The 19,475-nt window shown below is 30.3% G+C and overlaps 2 protein-coding genes across 2 annotated transcripts; both read right to left on the bottom strand.

The window, feature by feature from the left end:
- Nucleotides 1-2,528: 2,528 nt before the first annotated feature.
- Nucleotides 2,529-4,882, bottom strand: LOC101207850 (cytochrome P450 CYP82D47). The gene is made up of 2 exons (XM_004147753.3): nt 3,610-4,882; nt 2,529-3,248 (listed from the first exon to the last, which is right to left on the bottom strand). The coding sequence occupies exons 1-2, from the start codon at nt 4,573-4,575 to the stop codon at nt 2,625-2,627; spliced, it is 1,590 nt and encodes a 529-aa protein (XP_004147801.1). The 5' UTR covers nt 4,576-4,882; the 3' UTR covers nt 2,529-2,624.
- Nucleotides 4,883-13,107: 8,225 nt separating this feature from the next.
- On the bottom strand, nt 13,108-15,566 carry LOC101212976 (cytochrome P450 CYP82D47). The gene is made up of 2 exons (XM_011654095.2): nt 14,404-15,566; nt 13,108-13,844 (listed from the first exon to the last, which is right to left on the bottom strand). Exons 1-2 carry the CDS (start codon nt 15,334-15,336, stop codon nt 13,221-13,223), a joined length of 1,557 nt encoding a protein of 518 aa, XP_011652397.1. The 5' UTR covers nt 15,337-15,566; the 3' UTR covers nt 13,108-13,220.
- Between the last annotated feature and the right edge of the window lie 3,909 nt (nt 15,567-19,475).

The following is a 19,475-nucleotide window of genomic DNA, read 5'->3' as shown; positions in this document are numbered from 1 at the left end:
ATTTCATAACCAGAATTTTCAAAGATACAAATTTGATTTTGAATTTTACTCTACTACTTGTCGGATATGTATTGACAATTCACTCCAAGTTGAGTTTTTTGGCCTAACTTTTTGATAAAGAACCAAAAAGTTTTTTTTGTCTTCTAATACTGATTAAATTTAACACAATTTTATCTATTGGAGAGTACATTTCAATCACATATAAAATATAACAATCAAAATATCACATATCCACACAAATATGATCCAAGTTTCGGCTGATTTCTATGTAATATGAAGACAAATATGATTACATCTAAACATTAATTTGCTTGAGAAAAATATAAAGAGTAAGACATAAAAAGAAAAAAAGTGAAAATAAACGCAAAACATAGAGGTTTGTGTAGGGAAAAGAAAACTAGGAAGAAGGATAACAATTGGGCATCTAGCAGTAGCAGTAGCAGTAGAGGTTTAAACCAAAACTAAATTTTTTTTTTAGTACAACCAGTGAAAATGAAGATAATATGGTATGAAAATGAATATAATAAATGTTTTGAGATAATATGAAAGTAATAAATTTTTTTGAGAGAATTTTAAGGTTGATTTAAACTTATTTTATAATGAATTTGTGGTAAATTAATTCAAACAAAGTTAATGAGTAAAAGCCTATTTAATTGAAATCAGTTGGTTAGCAGTTCTTAGAAAACATACCCACTTGGTAACGAATTGAGTTTTAAGTTCTTTCAAACTTAAATACGTTATTGAATTTATTAAGGAGTTTTGGAAACGAAAATATAATTTTTGCAAAAGTGCTTCTGTTTATGGACTAGAAATGCACGTTTACTCCCGCGTTCCGAGCTCGTCTTATAGTCTCGAATTTGATCATTAAACTTTGCAAAGTCGAATTTAATGACCATTTTGTTTTTAACAATTAAGTATATAGGTATCAGTTTTTTGGTTAAATTTTAATAGTATAGGGTTACATCTTGGGAGAAGTATAGCCCATCTATCCGTATGAGTTTCTTGGTTTTACCATATTAAATTTTGATAGTATGATGGTTTTATCTCAAAATCAATTGGAGAAGAGTAGTCCATCTATTTTATATGGAGTCTTCTCAGAAATTTTTAACGTGGAACTCTCAACTTCTCCAACACTTTTCACTTCTAACTTTCTATTTTTCTTTGATATTGTATACCTAAATCAGTGGACCTATTCTGTTGGCGACTTTTCATGATGTCATTGCTCAACACTTTTAATTTAGAGCTATTCTAAAATTTACATGTAATAGATTGATTTGTGGTCAATGGATTCCAATCAATTTGTTGCAGACGAGGATGATGGCACCTTTAGCTGTTGTGTTTCAGGTATGCTTATTTTTCCTTATGGTTCTTGATTTATTATTGTTAAGTGATTTGGTTGTTGAAATTTCCGGTACATAAAATTTGAATTTTATATAGTTCAAGAGAAAAGGATTTGAATTTTTATACAAGTTAAAGAATATTCAGATTACAAGTTGGATATGATCTAATAAAATATTGACCTTGAGAATAGCCTCAGTGGTGAAAGCCACTTTGGATTTCCCATCTAAGAATGCAATTTTTAATGATCTACTTTTCTTGGCTAAATAAAGCAAATCTTTAATCAAAATTGGTAGTTGGGTTAATTAACAGAACATAGGAGGGCACAAGTAAAACTAGAAGAATCTAGTGTGACTAGCTAATACTTCATTTTGTATTTTCTTGTGAGTTACTCTGACTTAAAAATTAATTTTTGGGACATCTCTCACTTTTTGTATGAACTTTACTTTGTAGGATCGAATGTGTCTAACCCTACGTTATAAACTTTAATCATTCAGTAGGATTATGTTACCCATTTGTAACTTTTTTCTTTGATGAGTTCTCACATGTTCTAAAAAGAATAATGTATGCCCTTTCTTCCAGGTGCACTGTTACTTGAAGAAATTGTTGGTAATTGTGGTCTAGGCGGAATCAATGCCATCAAAGTCGCTTCACTGAGTCAAAAAGAGAAAAGGCTTCTAGTTCTTCCGTATGGTGGGTAATTGTTCTTTCAAATAGTTTATATGTGTTTTTGTGTAATTACATGCTGCTTGTATTGTTTAGATGGCAGCAAAAGCTTTGAAAGGTTTTGTTGGGGAATAATTCACTCACATCAAATGGTTTTGTGATTCTCTTATACTTCTTTGGTTTTGTGCTAGTGCCACTTGTGGTAATACGATATGACAGATTGGACATGGGAAGATTAATGTGTACTTGTATGAAGAGAAGGCATTTGATGATATTGTTATACCTTCCAGATACAGAAAATGGATAATTTATTAACGGTCCGTGTAGCCATCTACTTTTATTTCGGTAAAAAATATTAGTAATATCATAATATCTTATAATATCTCATTTTTATCATTTTAAAAAATAAAAAACAAATCCATTTAAAGAAATTAATTTATTTTAAATAAAATGATCTAATATCACTTTTCACTTATTTATATCATTTTAGAAAAAAAAATCAATTTTAAATAAAAAAAAAAATCTGATAGAATAGGATGTTTTATTATTATCAAAACCACATGTCTATATATACAATAGTGAAGTTACATTTATAGTTTCTTTTCCGTCACTTGGCCAAATCAATGGGAACCTAGAGCAGGCAACCGTGGAGTTAAAACAACCTCGAGTGGAGATTTCTTAGTACTGGTCAGTCCAACACTCTCTTCCATATCAAGTAAATCCTTTGATGGTCTATCAATTTCAAATCCATGAAGTAGATTTGCAAGCGTAAGATGAATAATTTGGAAGGCAAAAGATGTACCAGGACACATCCTTCGACCATTTCCAAATGGAATCAATTGAGGATTTTGACCTCTAACATCGAAGTCTTTATGAGTTGTTAGAAATCTTTCTGGCCGAAATTCATTAGGTTCCTCCCAAACAAGAGGATCTCTTTGGAGCTTTTGAATATTTACTATTAGGCGTGTTCTTGAGGGGATATGGTAGCCAAAAATAGAACAATCTTCAGTAGATTCATGAGGGATTGAGATTGGTAAAGCAGGATAAAGACGTAAAGATTCCTTCACAATAGCTTGGAGATATATTAAATTTTTGACATCGGATTCTGTCACCTGTTTTTGTCTCCCAACTTGTTCTTCCAACTCAATCTGAGCTTTTTTAAGTGTTTCTTGATTGTTTAGAAGTAAAGAAAGAGTCCATGTCATTGTTGTTGTAGTAGTATCAGATCCAGCCAATATCATAGCCTACATAAGTTTTAATTTCAAGCAAATTTAGGATTACAAATTGACATTCAAATCATTTTTTTTTAAAAAAAAGAATTAGTTTAAACGATTTGTCAAATTGAAATTCAAAATTTCTATGACTACAATTCCTACCATCATCCTCACACAGTTATCATTTTTAATTTTTTTAAAAAGCTAAGTAACCTATAGTAAGTTTTCCAATTTCAAGTACATAATGAAATATGGTTAATATATGTATCAAATGAAGTCCATTTAAAACATGTATCATCTATGACCATACCATTTAAAACATGTAATTGTATCTGTAGTCGTAGTTGAAAAAAAGATGATTGGATATTTGAACAAGTAAACATGTACTTACCAAACAATTAGCCTTTATGACTGAATCGCCAACATAGCCAGAAAGTTGTTCATCATCATCTTTAATGATAGAAAGCATCACATCCATGAAGTCCTCTGCACCATTATCATTGTTTTCAATTTTCCTTTGACGATGTTCTTCAAGCCATTTATCAAACACCTCGTCTAAGACTTTTGATGTCGTTTTCATAGCCTTTTCATATCCTCCCAAATCCAACCAACTCAAAAACGGTAACGAATCAGATGGTACAAACACTCCAAATAACTCCATTAAATTCCTGAACGTCTTTCGATGATCTTGATCTCCTTTTAAATCGTCGGTGAATCGCTTTCCGAAGATGATTTTGAACATGATATTGAGTGTTATGTCTTCGAACCACGCCTTCATCTCCACCAACGGTTTCTCTTTGGTACATAACTGGTATAGCTTGTTGATGGAACTCTGGATTTCAGATATTCTGATGGGTTGAAATTGTTGGAGACGATGAGTGGAGAGGAGTTCAAGAGAGACTACTTTGCGCATGTGACGCCAGAAAGGGCCGTATTGCGCAAGGCCAAACATTGAATTATTATAGCCTAGTAGCTTTGCGGAAGTAAGTTTAGGGCGTGATGCAAATATTATGTCGTTTGTAGTTAAACACTCTTGTGCAATTTCCCAATTGCTCACGACTATTGCTCTATGGATACCCAATTTCAATGTGAAAATTGGTCCATTGGAATCTGCCATTTTGCCCAAGGTTTTGTGGCCTGGTTCAGACGAGCTTAGGAGATGAAGGTGGCCGATCACCGGCCAGGCGCCGCGGGCTACTGGGAGTGGCTGGAGGTTGTTTTTACGACGTTGAGACGTGAATAATGATGTAAGATTTAAAAGCCAGAAGAGAGTATAGAGAAAGAATATGAGAATAAATAGAGACATAGAGATCATTATTTTGGGAGAGGAGAATGAAGCTGAGAATTGTAATTCCATTTAGATTAGTGGGGTGGTAGGGTTTATTGTGTTGTGGCGTTTAAAAGTGTGGGATAATTCACATTGGTTTGCTTAAAGAAATAGAGTGTTCCAGAAATTTGCAGAGTTTCTGGGCAACATTAGAGGTGGTGAGGAAATGATAATAACAGAAAATGAAAGGGGACAGAGGGAATACCGTTGCTAAAGATGAATTGAAACTTAGAGATTATAATTCTGGGTATTATTTTCTTGACGATTTTACTTGCCTGATCTCAAGAGAATAAGACTAGGGTATAAATACAGAGATCGGAAGAAAGAGAGATTCGTATAAAACACTCCTAACCCAACCGATCCTTCTGATATTTTCATTTGCCCTTTGCTGATTGTTCTTGAAAATTACACTTACGCTGTGCTCACTGTTGCTTGGACTTTTCCTTGTGTTCAGTCTATTCACCACTGTCCTTGACAAGATGTGGCATAGGTTTGGTGTGATTTTCATATTGTTAAAATTATTCTTATTATAGCTTTAAGATTTAACTTTTATATTTTTAAATATAATGTTTTCATATTATTAAAATTTGTTTTTGAACAATTTAAATCATTCATACTCACTACAACAAAACTAGGTTTTAATGTCGGTTTAAAACAAATAATTATAGAGATATGATGTCGATTGGCAACTAACATCAATAAACTTGTTATTACAGCTGTCACGTCCCACTCCAAAAGTTCCTTTATGCAACCAAGTGAAGACGTGACTGCCTAGATATTCTACTTGAGTCTCTCGCGAGATAATCGACAGGATGCCTAGTAATTGAGCAGAATTAAATGCAACCAACAAGCTTAAACATGGAATTGAACTCAAATGAAACAAGAGAACTTCGTTGATAATTCAAACCTTGAATTAATTAATTCAAGATTTCTCTCAAAAAAACCATATACATTAGATGAAAGGTTAGACAAAAACGTCTAGTGAGTGTAATCTTTTATCAATACCTTTGACAAATCAAAGTTACCTTAACGCATTATGATCATTTCGTCAAATCAGGCAGTAAACAATATATAATTTAATCAATAAAGTATTGAATTTAAATGAAAACCATCTCAATTTTATAAAAAACTTTTCGCAAATGAAATCGTCTTTTTTCAATCCTTTAATCATATTTCATACAGCAAGTATGCATTTTGCATATATCATGAGCATCTCACAAAACCAATTTTCATGTTATATTACATCTTTGTACCCCCTTTTCTATGCTCAAGATACCACACTCTTTCGCCAAGTTGCGGTTATGCAGAGCAAACTCAACGCATTTATTAGCAAGTTACATCAGTTCTACTATGAAGAGATTAAAGCTTTTGGCAGTGGAAAATTTTCCAGAGAACTTTTCAATTTAATTGCAAACTTAAAATACCGTACATTGGCAAACAATTACATAAACAAATTTTCTTATAATTTAAACTAAGGTTAAGCATGCTTAAAAAAATTATAGATTAGCTAGAGAATTATAGAATAGAGTAACTCTCGTTGAAGTCTCTAAATCTACAAATCACCAAATTGAGAACACCATCGGTCAAAAACCTTCCTATTGTAAGACCTGAACCTAAATTAAAAGTTATAAGATAAAATTTTGACTTAGTATGTAACTTGGCGTTTTGGACAAGAAGATATTTTAGTTTTAGTACGTGACAAGGAGCTTATGGTAAGGCAGTCCACAAGAAGGCTTTGTGGTAAGACCTCTAAGTCTAAACACTCACAAGAGAAAAAGTCTTTGTGAGAAAAATTGGTATAGTTCGCGAGAAAGAAGTTATGCGATAAGACCTTGGGAAGCTGTTAAGTGGTTGAAGTTATTTGTAGAATGGTATTAGGCGAGAAGAAATGTTTAGCGAGAAGATGTCAAATCTAGTTTTACAAGGGTTAACATGTAAGATTAAGACTTTAAGCATGACTATTAAAAAGGATTTATCAAATAGCATTGCGAAAATGATTTCATAAAAGCTCACTAAGTCATTTAGACTCATATTTTGTTCAAAATCTATCTTCTAGAATCAGATGTTTATGCCAAGTATGTTGAAGGATTTGCGGGGAGATGAGAAAGCTACTAGACTTTTAAGAGTTTATTTAATGTAACTTTAAATCAAAGTGTTGTAACTTATGTTCATCTAAACGTCTGTTATTAATAAAGTGTAAATTTTTGCTAAATTGATCGCATTAAGGATGTCTTTGAATGTGTTTGGCGTTCGATACAACTTCTGTTGCATTATGTTTTCTATTGGTAGTTTAAAAGGAATTGAGGTTAAATTAGTCGATAAGAAATTTTAAGGTTGTAACTAAAGCACATCTTATTCCCATTAATTCTGCGTTTAGGTCGTATTGCGGTTTAGGATGTGACAAATTGGTATCAGAGGAATATGTTTTTATGCAAAACATAAGTAAATTCGAGTTAAGTTGAGCTAAAAGTTGAGTATTTGTTGGAAGAACTGAAACAACAATGAACTCAGAGGCTAATTCCGTAAACCCCGATGCGAGAAGAGAGCAAGAAGAAGTTATGTACAATAGAGTTGTGAAAAGGTTGATTGACGTTTTAACTCAACAACCTGAGGAGAAATTTGGATTTAAAAGACTGAAAGCATTGGGAGCCACTACTGAGTTTAGTGGAACCAATAGACCCAAAGAAGTTGAAAAATGGTTAAAAACATTGGAAAAATGCTTCCGCGTTATGCAGTGTCCAGGAAAAAGAAAATTTGAGTTAGCAATATTTTTATTACAAGGAGAAGCTAAAGATTGGTGGAATCTAGAGGAAGGAAGGCGATTAAGGGTGACTTGGGAGGAATTCAAAGAAATATTTTACAATAAATATTTCTCGTCGACCTATATAGAAGAATAAAGAGATGAGTTGGTACATCTAAAATAGGAAAAACTCTCGATTGCGGAATATGAAAAAGAAATAAAAGAAATTAGCAAAGTATGCTTTGATGTTAGTCCTAGATGAGACAGATAGGTGTAGGCGTTTTTTCAAAGGTTTGCGGTAAGAGATTAGAACCCCTATTGTTCTGATTTTGATAAGAAGCGACTACGCAGCTACTAGACGCAACCCTACAAATAGAAATGAGTTTGGGCTTAAAAAGATCAAGTTTTGACTTAACCGAAGGAGAAAAAGAAACTCTAGGCAAGAAAGCTAAAACCTACCTTAAGTGAAATGGTTAAGTGTAATGATCGCAGAAAAAACCACATGGCGATTTGTAGGAGAAAAAATGTTACTTGTTATAAGAGTGGCAAGAAAGGACATTATAGAAGTGAATGCCAAAATAAGAAAATGTAATAGTTATAACTTTTATTTTCGGTACTATAAAACTGTAACTCCAAAAGTTAATTAATAAAAGTAGTATTTTTTTTCTTCAAAGCACTATCTTTTGTCTAAATTTCGAGGACGCAATTTCTTAAGAGGGAAGAACTGTAAGACCCGAACCTAAATTAAAAGTTAAAAGGCAAAATTTTGACTAAGTATGTAACTTGGCGTTACGGACAAGAAGGCATTTTAGTTTTAGTACGTGACAAAGAACTTACGGTAAGGTAGTCCGTAAGAAGGATTTGTGGTAAGACCTCTAAGTCTAAACGCTCACAAGAGAAAAAGTCTTTGAGAGAAAAGTTGGCAGTTCGCGAGAAGGAAGTTATGTGATAAGACCTTGGGAAGCTGTTAAATGGTTGAAGTTATTTACGGAATGGTATTAGGCAAGAAGAAAGGGTTTGGCGAAAAGATGTCAAATTTGATTTCACAAGGGTTAACGTGTAAGATTAAGGTTTTAAGCATGACTAAAATAAATAAAAAACTTACAAGTGTAAAGTTGAAGTAGGAGCTGATAATTGGATAAAGAACTAGGGATGGCTAATCCATATTAAAAAAGAGAGAATTTGGGTAACTAAGTAGGGATAATGAGAGTTTTATTGAAATGCTAAAGTGTTGCCTCTTGGTCTCCCCGAGAAGACTTTGCGAGAAGAGGAAATTTAAAAAGTGAGTGCTTTTCTTTCAAAGTTTTGTGAATGAAAAATGATTTATTTTAAGTATTTCAAAACATGTTTAAAGCCATGATTTATGAATGATTCATGTTAAACGTTTAAAGCTATTTATGAATTGTTTTCAAGCATGTTTAAGCTACTCAATCTTAATCCACATTTATTAATTTAATAATATATAGTATATATAAAAGCTCCGATATGGAGAAATTTTTTTAGTCCATTTTATCCTTTTAACTATAAGTATATTTTCAATATTTGCATGAACCGTGGGTGAATTTTAACTCTTCCTCTTCATTTTTCTAACCATTCAATATTTGATTCAAAAATATTTATTACCCTAATTAACTTCATGGATAGTGGAAGAATAATTTTTATAGGCATGATAATAAATTCAAAGAAGCCTTTTAAAATTCTCTAACCTATACTTTCTATACCAATTTATTCAATATAAATTTATGATATTTATTCCTTCCTTGAACAACAAATCATTGTTAAGTAGAGATAGAAGTGCAAGGAGACAAAAAATATGTGAAGATAAAGATCAATAGTGAATCTAGAAAATCGCATCATCAATTAGGAGGAGAGAAATACAAGAAGACAAGATTTATTTCTTCGGTGTTAGAGATCTGTACAAATATTTTTTCTTTTTTTTTCATTTCTTTGTAAATATTATCTACTTTTCTATTTGGTTGGAACTATTTTTCTTTTTGTTATATAAATGAGTAGAATAAAAAAATTTCTTTCATATTCTTTTCTATTATATCTTTCTTTTATTTTTCTAGCTAAAATGAGAAAATAAAATGATACAAGACCTTACTTTTCATTATGTCTTTTATCTTAAATTAGTATATCTCTTTCTTATGCTTTTATAGATCAACACTCTAAAATTTCAAAAAAAAATTCTTTGAGAGTGTGTTTTTCAATTTTTTATAATTAGATACAAAAGCACAAAACCAAAAGAATTAGAAAACTAAAATATGGTGAAACTAAATTCAAATCAATGATTTTAGTTACACATTTTCAAATTTATAGCTTAGAAATATTATATGACCTTTATATTATTGTATCAATTATGAACGGCTTATGAATATTTGTTACAAACACTCAAATTCTTGAATAGTAAAAAAAGATAAATGAACTATTCAATCTCATAAAAACTTAACATTTTATATATACAGAAATTTTCCACATCAATTATCCAATAGTAATTGCTATCATGTTTCAATATATTACTTAAATCTATTTTTCTTCTTTCTTCTTTATACCTTACCCTTCTTTCAATAATCTTTCATAACATAATATAATTTAAAAATATTTTATAATTTAAAGATATAATATAATTTTTTTAAAAATAAATTATTTTGTTATCTAACTCAACTTGAAATAAGGTGACTAACTTAAAAAATATTAAAAATGAAATATTAGTTCCAAACATGAGTAAAAAAATAATAAGATATAACTCTACATTAGATAAATATGAAAATATAATTCTTAGTCAATGCTGCTATAACCTATATTATTAAGTTTATATTTTAAAAAATAACATGACATCCACATGAGGTATGTGAAAAAAACTAGTCTTATTAAATGGAGAGATCACATTTATTAAACTTGATCCGACGTCGTATTGATGTGTTATTAAAACTTTTTAATATCAGTTTCAGTTTGATGTCAGTTTTAAAGCTGACATTATAGATGTCCAACAATCTAATTTGAAAATTGATATTGTAAACCATTTCAATGTTTCTAGGTCGGTTTGTCACAAATTTTATTCAATAATTATCAAATTGTCCAATCCAATTTTAATAATGATCAAACACTTAAAAATCAACATCAAATAATGTATCAGTATATATTGCTTACGCATGTGCAAATCAAATAATATCTTTTTTTTTTCCAAAAAACAATAATATTTCTTCTATTGTATACAACACAATTCTCAACAAACACAAAAATTATTTCATTCACAACAAAGAAAGTGCCAAGATCGTTTAAGTAAGTAACCTGTTAACAAATTACATTGATCAATATATACCAAAAACTTTCAAAATCTAACAAACGAAGGAGTTGTTGTCTATTATGAAGGATCATGGAGTTATCCCAAAAATATTTGCACTTAAATATATAAAATAGATAATTAAAAATAAATGAATCATACCAAAAGAAAAATTAAACAAAGTATAAAACTTATACTTAATTTAAACAAACTACAAAAGCTGAAGACTTAGAATCATATAAGTTAGACAACCTAACACGTATTAAATTTCTAAATTAAAACAATCTAGCTTGAAGAATTATGAAAGGAATATTTCATGTACAAAACAATATCTAAAATTAAGTACCAATAATTCATCAAACGTCGAAAATTGATTAGTTGTTCAAAACATCACACAGAATTACCTCAGCCTAACTACAGAATTACCTCAACCTAAACAGTTAAGAACACTGCATGAAATTACATACTACAATAAACTCACAAAGAACTTCATAAGCACACATCACGTGTCTTATGAGTAGGATTTGCAATTACAGCAACATCACTACATCGACCACCAACAAGAGAACTACAGTGGCTGACATCCAATCTCCTACACTAGCCTTGTAAAGAACTTTAGATAGAGTAAGTTCACTTAAAGAATCAATACCAAAATCTACCTTCACTTTCTGATAAGCTACAAACTCTGTAAAAATAATTTTCTTGAGTTTCTTGTGGCTGACATATAAAAATAATGAAATAATTCAATCTCAAGCCACTCAAAATTATGTGCAAAAAGTAGCAAGGAATTAACATGATTCTCAAGCCAACAAGTTAAATTAAAATCAATCTATTAGTAGCATATATGAAAACAAATGTTAAAAATAAAAAAACAAGTAGACAAGCTAAAACCTAAATTTAAAACAATGGGGGTAGGAATAAACCGGAATGCAAGAAAATGAGAGTACAAATCCATCTCCAATAACAGCTCGGACCTTCAAGGGTTTGGAAGTCATTCTTCTTCTAATATCCTTTATTAATAATGCATCTTTTACATCCTCAGACATTGCAGGAACTATTTTAGCTTTGGATTTGGAAAAACCATATGTATCATTGAACAAACTCCATGCAATAAGGCCACAAGGCAATTGGGGCCCTTTTCCCTATGGTTGCTTCTAATGCAAATGTTTTTGTATGTGCCTCAGCCGCCTTGCTTCGTAATTGTTTATCACTTCTGCTTTTTACATAACTGATAATGTTTCATATGTCAAAAGAAATAGAAAAATATGTTAAAATGGAAAAGCAAGAATGAAAAAGATTGTTATAGACACCAGTATCAGTTAACGTGTGACACAATTTCCATAATTCAAATCCCATTAACATGAATAAAAAAAAGAATAATAAAAAGAACTCTCCAAATGATTTAAGAAGACGCACAATATCTTTTAGTGCCCATATTTTTATTGCTTACTTTCATAGTAAAAACTCAACTAATAAACATAAAGAAAACTACTTTTTTAGACCCTAATGTTTAGATAAACCATATGTTTGGTCCTTGAGGTATTAAGACCTTACACTTCCATTTCTATAGTTATCAAATACTCCATTTTACTATTCAACGTAGGATGAAAATGGCATGGCATATTTTAAAATAAAAACAGCTGACATTGCAAAGCTTTTGAATAAAATAATAACAAACTCTTTCTCTCTCACCTCCACCTCCTCCTCCTTCCCTTCTCCATCCTTAACATCACCACTACTACCACACCATCCACCTATCACCTTTGCCCACAGCCCCCTCTTTTCCTCCTCTTCTTTTTCTCGTTGAATCGTAGAACCTCTCTGGCATTTTGAGGCCCCTCTATCAAAGTAAGTCAACCAATTTAGTCCCATCAATGATGAAAAGTTTATCAAAAGCAGTCTCTAATTCTATTCTAGAGCTTTGTTGCAACCTTTTCCAATTAGATCTATAATTTAACCTTTTCTTAAACTATCAAAATATCAGGTGGGAACACATTCAAGAAAACCCAATAATTGATAGTGGCCCATATGTATCTATTTCAAGAAAAAAGAAAGTGGCAATTATTTTGATATCTGTTTAGACAGTGACGGTTTTGTTCGAATCAAATAATGTTAGTATGTTATTTTCTCGATTAAATAAATGATGCAAAAAATTTGGTGTGATTATTTTGTTTTGTAATGGCACAAAACCCTATATTTGGAGTTATTAGATGTTGAGTTTTTGTTTGGTTCCAAGGACTTCTTACACTACTCTACAACTAAAACCATCCAGACTTATTGTATTAACTATTGACATCAGTAAATCAAATTATATATTGACCAATTAAATCTATTATTTTGAAAGAATTATTGAATACACCGTTTTAGTTTTTGATAAGGTTTAAAGCTATATAAATTGAACCAATATCGACCAACTCTAGACTTTAACTATCTAAGCATTTAAACTCTACGAAACAATAATCAAAATTGTGTGTTTGTTAGCGTTAGTTCTTTTTATAGTTCAAAGTTACTGTGACATAAATTGATTAAAAATGAACACTGAAAGAAAACTAAACTTGATATAATTTAAAATAAGGGTGAATTATTACCCCACCCCACCATTTTCTTTTTATTACATCAAATTAAACTTAAAAAAAAGGACAAGAAAAAATATTAACCATAAAGATGTGAAGGTAGGCGTGGAGTTAAAACAACTTCGAGTGGGGTTTTTTTAAGGCTTGTCAATCCAATACTCTCTTCCATGTCAAGTAGTTCTTCTGATGGTCTATCAATTTCAAACCCATGAAGAAAGTTTGAGAGTGTAAGATAGATTATTTGAAGTGCAAATGAGATTGCAGGGCACATCCTTCGACCATTTCCAAACGGTATGAATTGGGGATTTTGTCCTCTAACATCAAAATTCTTTTGACTTGTTAAAAATCTTTCTGGTCGAAATTCAAATGGATCCTCCCAAACAAGTGGATCTCTTTGAAGTTTTTGAACATTAACTATGAGGCGTGTTCCTTTAGGTATGTGATAGCCAGCAACTGTGCAATCTTCTATAGATTCATGAGGGACTAACAGTGGTGCAGCAGGATACAATCGTAGAGTTTCCTTAACAATAGCTTGGAGATATGGTAGATTTTTCAAATCCGTCTCTTTCACTTGTCTTTCTCTCCCAACTTGTTCATCTAATTCAACTTGAGCCTTCTTGAGTGCTTCTTTATTGTTGAGAAGTAAACAAAGAGCCCATGTCATTGTAACTGTTGTTGTGTCAAATCCACCTAATATCATATTCTGCGTTAAAATGAATCATACCAAATTTATTAATATCATAACTAAATATGTCATTTTACAAATGAAATGTATACTTTTTTGAAAAACCAAATAATCTAGATCTCAACATTCAACATTGCAAACTAATACTCATAAATCTACGTTGAATTTCTTCATACTTTAAGCCCCTTTTGTTACAAAATCATAGATATAAAATTAACGTTAAAATTTCTAAGCTACTGTAATCACAAAAACTTCCTAAGTTTTAATTTTAAAAGTCTAAATCGAAAATAGTTGAAAATATTTACCTAATATAACTGAAAATAAAAAAATTAGCTATATTTTACAAATATTTCTGTTTATTTTACTATATTTACAAATGTTTTTAATTAAATCCATAATAACAATTTTCAAGCTAATTAAATCTAAAATGTGAAATATAGCACGATAATATAATTGTGTTGGTGGTAATGGTATAAAGTTGATAGAATTAAGACTATTGTTAATAGACTTCCATTATTAGCAAATAGCAATTATAATCTATAAGACAGACTTGCATACCCTAATATATTTTGCTTACCAAGCATGTAGCTTTAATAACAGTATCAACATGGCAATTGAAATGTTGTCCATCGTCTTCAACTGTAGAAATCATAACATCCATGAAGTCCTTTTCCGCCGCCGGTAGTTCACCAAAATTATTTATCCTCTCCCGATGCTCTTTGAGGAATTTATCAAACACCTCATCCATTATTTTGGCTGTCTTCTTCATGACTTTCTTATGTCCTCCCAAGTCTAACCAACTCAGAAATGGAAACGAATCCGATAGAATAAATATACCAAACAATCCAAAGAACTCTATCAACACCTTTTGAAACTTTTCATTACCATACTCCATAGAGGAAAATTTCTTCCCAATCACCATCTTGAACATTGTATTCAGCGTTACGTCTGCCAATCTCTTTTTCATTTCCACCACCACTTTTTCACCTTTGTTATTGAGCCTCCATAACTCATAAAGTTCCTCCATCCATGTCTCGACCTCAAATGCTCTTATGTATTGGAGCTGGTCCACACGGTGGTTCGTCAGGAGTTCGAGTGTGGCTATTTTTCGTACATAGCGCCAGTGTGGACTGTACGGGCTGAATCCCATCATGGCATAGTCATAGGCAAGGATTTTTGAGGCTACAAGCTTTGGACGAGACGCGAAGATTCTGTCGTTTGTCGTAAAGATCTCTTTTGCTAGATCCCAATTGCTTACAATCAACGCCCTTTTCATACCGAACCTAAATGTGAACATTGGTCCATATGCATCCGCCATTTTGGCTAATGTTATGTGAGTTGGCTCACTTGCATTTAGTAAATGGAGGTGGCCAATCACTGGCCAAGCGCCACCAGCCTTCGGTGGGAGCCTCTTCCGTTGAGCGACTGATCTCCGGGAACAAGTGAAGAGAAGATAGAAAAAGATGAGAAGAGGAAAGATTATTCCGAAGAGGGTGTTGAGATATTCCATCTCACGTGCTGCTCGTTCAAGAGTTTTTGAAGTGTTCAGCGCTATAAGAAGGCTCTTTGAACCCAAGACACAATTAAGTCGAAGATATTTTTGTTGGAAATACTGTCAAAAGTCTCATATGAATTGAGTAAATAAGAGAATCATGACAGTGCATATAACAAATTGGTATGGAACCATATCCTTAAAATCTTAAATGCTTGTGTCAAACGAGAGTCTCTACTCAAATGAGCGATGCGTTCATAGAGTATAATTTGGATGCATGTCGTAGTGGATAATTTCATTGGGAAGATATCATAAGGTCTACCGGTAATGGATTTAAAAATTTATTATTTCTATGGTGGAACGAAAATAATATATATATTAGATGTGGATGGGTAGGATTGCGATGTAGGGGTGGAGTACTTCAAATATTTTTTGGGTGAGAGGCTTGAGGGTTAAAATTTGCAATCATGGTGTTTGTCCGATACTTAGATGAGTGACACATTTTGTAAAGTTCTCATTTTGTTTATTTTCTTCTTCTTTGCTTTAGAATGGTGTAAGAATCCCACCGTCAACTTTGATATTCACATCTACCTTATCCTAACAATATTTAAATAATTTTAGTCTTATAATTGAATAAAAAAAGTTAATGTTTACGAAAAAAACAAGAATGGTTCGATTACAAATTTAAAACTTAACGAATAATTTTCTATTGCAAATTTATTATTATTAGGATTTTTAGGTTAAGCTTCCACTTTTTTTTTATTATTATTATTTTGTTTTGTTTAATATATTTTTTAATAACATATTTGGTTAATATATGTGTTTTTTGAAACAGAAAATCAGAAAAAGATATATAATTTTGGTTAAGAAATAATTAAATTAAATTAAAAAAGATGAATTAATAAGAAAAATTGAAAATTGAGATATTTAATATATATATATTAAATTTTTTTTATTCATTTAGTAATGTGCATTGATTTATTATTATTATTATTTTGAGTAACTTCAACTTCTTCTAATTATTATTATTACTATTTTCATTTGTTTACTATATTTTTTAATAACATATTTTGTTAATATTTAATTTTTTTAAAAAATATTGAAAATTGGAAAAAAGTGTATAATTTCAATTAAGTACTAATTAAATTAAATTAGAAAAAATGAATTTAATAAAAACAATTGATTGAGATATTTAAATATAAATAAAGAAAAAAATAAAAAAATAAATTAATTTAATAAAGAAATATATTTTTAAAATTTGAATGTTTAATATATATATATTATTATATGTGAGTACATATATAAATAATGAGAAAAAAATGAAATGTGTGGGACCCATATATATAAATAATTAGAAAATAAAAAAATGTGGGGTTAGTGTTGTATATATATAAAAATAAAAAAAAATAAAAGATGTGAGGTCCAATTCATGGAAGAGGTGTAAGAGTTACATGATTACACCTCAAATCACCTATTTCTAAAAATAGTTTTGCAACGACCTATTTTTGAAATATGTTTCAAATTTTACATTATTTTCAAAACAGATCTTTCATCTTCTAAAGAAGTTTGAAACTTCTAATATCAAACATACTCAGCAACTAATCGCATCATCAAAAGATAACTACACGCTTTTGGTTCTCCAAAATAACTTGATAAGCAGATCTTCAATGTCTTTTTTACCTTTATTTTCCAGGCTGATGATTGTTGCTTGAAAAAGTATTTTCTCTTCGCACGATATCAAAGCCAAAGGAGAGTAGATATTAAAGAACCAGTCCAACAACAAATCTTCACGAGCAAGGAGAGAATATTTTTTAAAATGGAAAGAAACAAAATCTTTATTCCAATAGAATACTCTTTAAAACTTTCTTTAAACACTCTGTTTTTCGTACGTCAACAAAAAAAAAAAAAAAACACAACTGAACAAACCAACATTTGCAAACCCTCACATCTTCTAACATAACCAAATTTAAACGATCGTGTATCAAATAATCTTGAAAAAAAAATCGTTTATATTTGTGTATGATCAAATCTAAACGATCGTGTAGGAAAAAAATAGCCAAATCAATCTTTCACCAAATATTTAACGCATGCTAGGTGCCAATTAATCAGACATTTTTTGTATTTTCCATTGAGTTTGTGAATTTTTTTCTCTTCGCACACTTCTTTAAACTATATACAGATCTATTATATATTTTAAAAGACTTCGTTATAAAACTTATATAGCACACTTCTTTAAACTATATAATCAAAATCGTTAATAACGTAAGCAACCTAAGTATGAAAACAAACATGGGTTCTGTGAGCTAGCAACAGTAGTACTGGAGCACAAGACCACGTCTTTGGTCACTGGAATAATCTCCACAAAAGTAGATTCAATAGCGTCCACTAGACTTTGTATGGTTGTATTTATTAGTCATAATTACACGACTTTATTCTGTGGTTTCCAAACCATTGACACAGTGGACACACGTTGGCCATATATAACTTGAACGTGACTATAAGCAATTAATTAAGATAGAGGAAACTGAACATTTCGTCGTGTCTCGGGAGTTCCATTATTTGTTTCCTTTCAAGTTCTTTTTTCCATGGTGATAAGGTTGAAACCTCCAACTCCATCCCCTCCCAAATAAATACAATAAATGGTAACCTAGATAAAAGGTGTCATTTTATAAACAAGATTGAATTGAAATTTGGTTGGATGAGAAAGTTTGTCCCTTTATTTCCAAGAATGTACAATTTAATACCTATACCTTTCTGAACTAAAATTTTGTCTCTAAAATTTTGATTAGGCCTATACAACCAACGATTATTAGTGGTTGTTGACTTTGTCTATGAGTATGAAGTTATATTAATGATATAAAAATATTTATTTATAGTCAAAAGTAAGATTGATTAGGCAGTGTTAACGTAACCTCCAGCTAGTGGTAGAGATTGGAGTAATAAAAAAATAATTATGGGTAGCAATTTTAAAAATATTAACTAGGGATCTCTTAAAAAATATAAAAAAACTTTAAATATTTACACGATATAGAACAATGTCAAAAACAGAAAAAGCTCACAAGCTTAGCTACAATGGAAAATATAAAAAATGTTTGTGATTAATTGACACCCAACACATAATATATTTGATATACAGTCGTTTAGATTTGACTATTCTTTACAATTTAATGTTTAAATTTGGGTAGCAAAATCTAAATGATTTTTTTTAATTATTTTTTGGTACGCGATGGTTTAGATTTGATCGTATAAGTTTGACTACCCAAATATAAACCATTTTTTTCAAAGTTTGTTAGTACACGATCGTTTATATTTGGGTATCCAAATCTAAATGATTTTTTCAACATTTTTTTTAATATACGATTGTTTAAATTTGGTACATGATCGATTATATTTAGTACACGATTGTTTAGATTTATATTTGACTATCCAAATCTAAATTATTTTTTAATTTTGTACACAATTGATTTCGCTTTTTTTGGTACACCATTGTTTAGGTTTGACTATTCAATATCTCAACCATATTTTTTTACGATATTTTATATTTGGCACACGAACTTAAACAACCAAATAATAGTTTGAAAAAATTTAAAAAATATATATTTTTTATATTTTGTATACGATCTTGAACTAAATAACAATTTTAAAAAATAAAGAAAAATGGTAGAAGAGAGAAAAACGGATGGAAAGAAAAAGAAATCATCAAAGAGGAGAAAAAGAAATACGATGAAAAGGAAAGACAAACGTGTAATATTTAAAAAAAAATGCTTAGATTTATGGGTTTTTATCTTTTTGTTGGACGAACTATAAATGTTTTTCTGGTTTGTTATATTTATGAAAAATAACATATTAATTAACTATATTGCAACATTTAAAAAAAAATTAAATTGTATATATTTCAAAGTCTGTCTATCATTCGGCCTTAACGTTTATTAATAATAAACCAATATTTGTAAAAGAATCTATCAGTGTGATAGACTCCTATCATTAATAGATTTTGACAAATTTTGTTATATTTGTAACTTTTTTTAAATGGTGCTATACACTTAATTATTTTGAATCTAATTGTTATATTTGTAATTATCCCTCAGTATTATTCATATTTATAATTAAATTAAAAAATTGTTTAAAATTGAGCAAAACGGTTGAAAAAGTTTACA

The sequence above is a fragment of the Cucumis sativus genome, chromosome 3, assembly GCF_000004075.3.
Source record: "Cucumis sativus cultivar 9930 chromosome 3, Cucumber_9930_V3, whole genome shotgun sequence".
Classification (NCBI taxonomy): Eukaryota; Viridiplantae; Streptophyta; class Magnoliopsida; order Cucurbitales; family Cucurbitaceae; genus Cucumis; species Cucumis sativus.
Note: the sequence above shows the minus strand (reverse complement) of the source record. Positions and strands in the feature narration are given on the sequence as shown.